General features: G+C 37.7%; 1 protein-coding gene across 1 annotated transcript; it reads left to right on the forward strand.

Moving 5' to 3' along the window:
• The first annotated feature begins 214 nt into the window (after nt 1-214).
• Nucleotides 215-1,651, forward strand: LOC132547810 (melanocortin receptor 5-like). The gene has a single exon (XM_060211613.1). It carries the CDS (start codon nt 215-217, stop codon nt 1,649-1,651), a length of 1,437 nt encoding a protein of 478 aa, XP_060067596.1.
• The last annotated feature ends 3,019 nt before the right edge of the window (nt 1,652-4,670 follow it).

The raw sequence follows: 4,670 nt of genomic DNA on the forward strand, positions 1-4,670 counted from the left end.
AGGACAGTCACTGCATTTCATTCATGGATGAGTATGTAAGAAGCACGAAGCACAAGTGTTTGATTGCCACGGGAGAGAACTTGTAGCTGCATCACATTGTTGCAGACTATGTAAAAGGGGAGGTAATTTCATGAGTACATAACACGCTTTTGAGTTTAGGTAACCTAATAATCGGATTTCTTTTATTTTACAGTTACCATACATAACGGGAATCATGAATAATCGAAGCAACACGTCATTCCTCTTTCCTACGACCAATGCAGTTAACTTGCAGTATTTTCTAATGATGTTGGGTACTCTTGTTGTAGTCGTCAACTTCTTTTCGGCTGCTGCTTTACTTCGTTGCAAAAACATGGAAGCAAAACTGAGACAGTTCGCCGTATGTCTGACAGTGATTGATATTTGTGTTGGCTTTCATCTTATATTCATGGTGGTTAATTACGCTAATAATCTCATGCAGAACAAAGTGTCCTGCTATATTGTCTTGATGATGCCCCGGTTCACAGCATACGTAGGCATGTTCACCACAACTGCCTTTGCGATAGACAGATTTGCTAGTATATACCATTGGCACAGCTCATATGCCACAAAGAAGAAAACCAAGGCATTCTGTATCGCAGTGTGGCTTATATCCCCTGTTATTACAATAATGTCATTCCTTGGAAAAAGCTACGGATGTATCTCACAGGACCAGATAGATCATGATCGTGAAACCAACGCTCTCTTTATGATAATCCCGATGACAATATGTTTTGTTGTCATTTCCTTGTGTTATGCTGCGGTGTATATTAATATTAGAAAACATTTAAAGAAAACAAAAGACCTAGGAGTAAGTATGAAAGAGTACACTTTGACAATGTTTCAATCTACTGTTGTAATCGGTGTGGTCATCCTTTCCTACTTTGTGTGCTATGGTCCCATCTGCATCCTGAAGATATACAATTACGTTGATCCAGATACCATTGTCGCTACTCGCACTCTCAGGAACGTGACGCAGGTCATTTATGTTATGAACAGCTTAATTGATCCAGTTATCTACTCTGTTCGATTCAAAGAATGTCGTCTGGAACTGAAGAAAATATTTTGCTATTTCAGTAAAAGCACAAGAAAAGATATTCTTTACAAGAAGAAGATAATGCAAGCACCTTTTCTTGAAAATGGGACGAGAAAAATCTCACATTCGCCAAAACCGGAACATCGTGTCGTGGAATCCTCTAATGACGACTTTATACCAGCTAATGTGTCTTCTGAAGAAATACATTGTGTCAAATTCACTGTCCCGCCATTATCTCTTGATACTTCTATCTATGACATTCGGTGTTTTGTTGTTTCTGTCGGCCTGTTCTGTGTTCAAAATGTAATACCACGGCGTCTCAACCCAACAACATATTGGCATAATCCCGACGTATCCTGTGAAAAAAGTGTAAAGAAAGATGTCCTTGACGTCAGCGGTTCGAATTTGGGACATCAAATTGATTATATGTGTGCTGAAGTTACCAACATTCAAGATTCTCTGTCTGCCTCCAACTCCAATATTCTCTCAAACCAGGTTTCATTTCACCCGTCCGTTCCGGAGTCCAGTCGCACAATGTCCTTTGCTCAAGATTTTGATTTCGTCCTTAATTCAACCGTCACGTCAAGCCAGGCTTAAGAGTAAAACACAAGCTTATCTATCAGCGGTAGGTGTTTAGTTGATACTGTAATGACAGATTTCCGGTGGAAAAGGCAGCTCACATATATCAATTCTGAAAACGCTGTATAACGTTATGTTTATGAAGCTTTTACATAACGCAACGAGTTTAGACGCGTATGTTTTCTTGAGCATTATTATCTTAATTGCTGTGGATGGCATGTGATGGACCTCCTCGGTCTTATTCGGTGAGGTTACCATAAGCTACTACAATGAGATTCCGCCTCAAAATGACCCCAGCTGTCCACAGAGCGATAAACCCAGCTAGAAAAAGAAATAATTATCATTCTGTCAAAAACCGTGAAAAAATATATGTTGGCGTTCAGTAACTGATATTTATTAACAGCATGACAGTTGAAAGGATACATTACTCTAAACAAGTAAATAGACCATATATTATTAGCACGTGTATGTAATAACAAGCACTCACTGGTGAACTCTGCATTCTTAAAGGGATGAATCATGTGTGCCGCGATCTTTGATACAAGCGATCGCTAATTTGATTGGTAATACTTACCTGTGTATCGCATCTGTCATCTCCGGTATGCTATATATCATATTTAATGAAAAACTGACGAGTGTTGTTGGCTCTTTGGGATTAATAGAACATTTTGTCTGTAATGCTTGTTAATGAACGTTATCGCAATTTCTTCACATTTTTGTGGTTTCATTATTATCGTGGTATCATTACCTAATGGATCCATGGTGTCTACTATCCATCCACGGCACACTGATGAATATAAAAATACATTGGTAAGTAAACAAAAGGTCCAATCGGCCTGTATCTCTAACTTAATTCGTGTATTTAGCCACACCACGCAGTCCCAAAAACGGTCAAACAAGCTGTTTATACCACATTCAATCCCCTCGTTCCGAAGATATTTCAAATTAAATCTCAATTGAAGTCCTTTCATTCCTGCCAATCCGAAGGAATAAAATAAATTAAATATCTCGTTTAGAGCTATGTCCATGGGGGCTTAAACACAGCGTTTAAACGAATTCAATTGCCTCCATCCAAAAAAAGCTGGATTTAAAGATTTATTGTTTCCCAAACTAGTCCCAAACCATCACTCATACAAAATTCAGCTCCCTTCATCTATGGGTGAACAATACGGTATTAGTTAAAACTCACTCATCTTGTTAGGTGGTTTGCTGAAATTGCATATATACTAAAAGAAAATATTTAGGATATCTACATCGATTTCACTAATTAGGTCCCAGGCCCTTGTTAAAGGAGGTCAGATGACCATTATAAAAATCTGTATTTCTTTCACTCCAGGCTTCAAATCAAATTTGGACAAACATTCCTACCGAAGAATTTTTTATAATGTTCAATTTGATCAGCCTTCATAGGGATTCTTCTGACCAAAATTTGTCTAATTTCGCTTAGTCGTTCATGACAAATAGCGAATTGTTGAACCAAAGCTGACGGTCGGGACAACGGACACTTCGGTATGCTATAAGCTGTAAGGATTGTACGGATCTGTTTTTTCGTACGAGCAGGCCCCTCTGCCCTATCTCCCCTGGGGGATCGGACGTATCCTTTTACAGAATTTAGTCCCCTTCTGAACTGAATCTCCTTCACCTAAGAATAAATTTCGTTGAAACCCCCTGATCACTGCGGTAGGATTTAAAATAAATAATAAAATGCTCAATATTGGGTTTTGTTCCTCAACGCCAAGAGTATATATAAACTGACAACACTAGGATGCTCTAGGCGACACCTGGCAAAACTTCCGTCATCCCGACAAGGGAAGAATTGAAATGTTTCCCATTGAACAAATTGGAGTTCCCTTCACCAAGAGATAGAGGAAGATTAAGTGTCTACGGTGTGAAAGACACGAGTGAAATATATTTGTTATGACTGTAGAAACTATAAAATGATCTATATACTATTTAAATAGCCATTTACTGGCAAAGGTAGCACAGTTATTTTATTTTAATATTCTTATAGAAAATGTTACTTATTTATGTCGTTAAGAGACAACATGTGCTGTAAAACGTTCAACATGTGACAAGTCACTACACGATTGAAAATATGGTGGCAACCTACAGTTGACGTGTATCCCATTATAATCTTAACTTATTAACTCCACTTTCAAGAAGTTGATGATTGGGTTTGATCTCTGATAAGGTAATCTGCATTACATTGCGTGGTTACTTTAATGCAAATGAGCGTTTACCATTGAATTGAAGGTTATGTCACAATTACATTATTGTAGGCAACCTCTTTCAATTTCGTGCTTTTTGTACCAGGTGGTATGATTTGGCAATTCTAGCAGATGATTTGTGTTCTCTCGTTTCATTGGTGTACGTCTTCAAAAAGAAGATCTGTAGATCTGGTTTCTGTTAAACTGACCCGACCTCCCCACTTCCGCGAGGATACTTCTGAACAAATTTGATAAAAATCGTCAGCGATTCATTTGCTTTCTCTGTTGGGACCGCCCCTCTTTGTACGAAGGGGTCAGGTCAATACATAAAGGATTATCCAAAGTGTTACCATGTACGCATATGATACATCGCAATATGTTAAAGGTAAAACAGTTGAGGCACTCGAGCAAAAATTGTATGAAAACTTAGAATGCACATACAAATGAATGGAAAATAACAAATGAAGTCTCAATCTCAACAAAACTTATTGTATGATGATTGGTTCTGTGCAACAACTTGCAAAATGTAGAAATCTATGTTTGAACTTTAATTGAAAAGTCATTGAAACTGTTGATTGTGCCAAACTTCTTGGTGATCTGTTCGACAAAACATTGTCATGGAAAGAACATGTTGACAGCGTTTCCAAAAATCAACCAAAAAAATTCCTAAGTCTTCGACTATTTATGTCAGACAATTATTTTGAAAGTCTACTAGATTATTTCCGTTCCATATTTTATATATTGTTCAAGTGTTTGGTGTGTTCCAAGCAACAAAATGTTCATTGACAAATTGTTAAAACTACAAAAGAGAGCAGCCAGGATTTTACTCA

Source organism: Ylistrum balloti, unplaced genomic scaffold, assembly GCF_031769215.1.
Source record: "Ylistrum balloti isolate Yb309-2 unplaced genomic scaffold, AGI_CSIRO_Ybal_v1 Utg369980, whole genome shotgun sequence".
NCBI lineage: Eukaryota > Metazoa > Mollusca > Bivalvia > Pectinida > Pectinidae > Ylistrum > Ylistrum balloti.

Bases quoted from the DNA above. Each gene is read 5' to 3' on its own strand.
- LOC132547810 (XM_060211613.1), top strand. From the start codon at position 215: ATGAATAATCGAAGCAACACGTCATTCCTCTTTCCTACGACCAATGCA.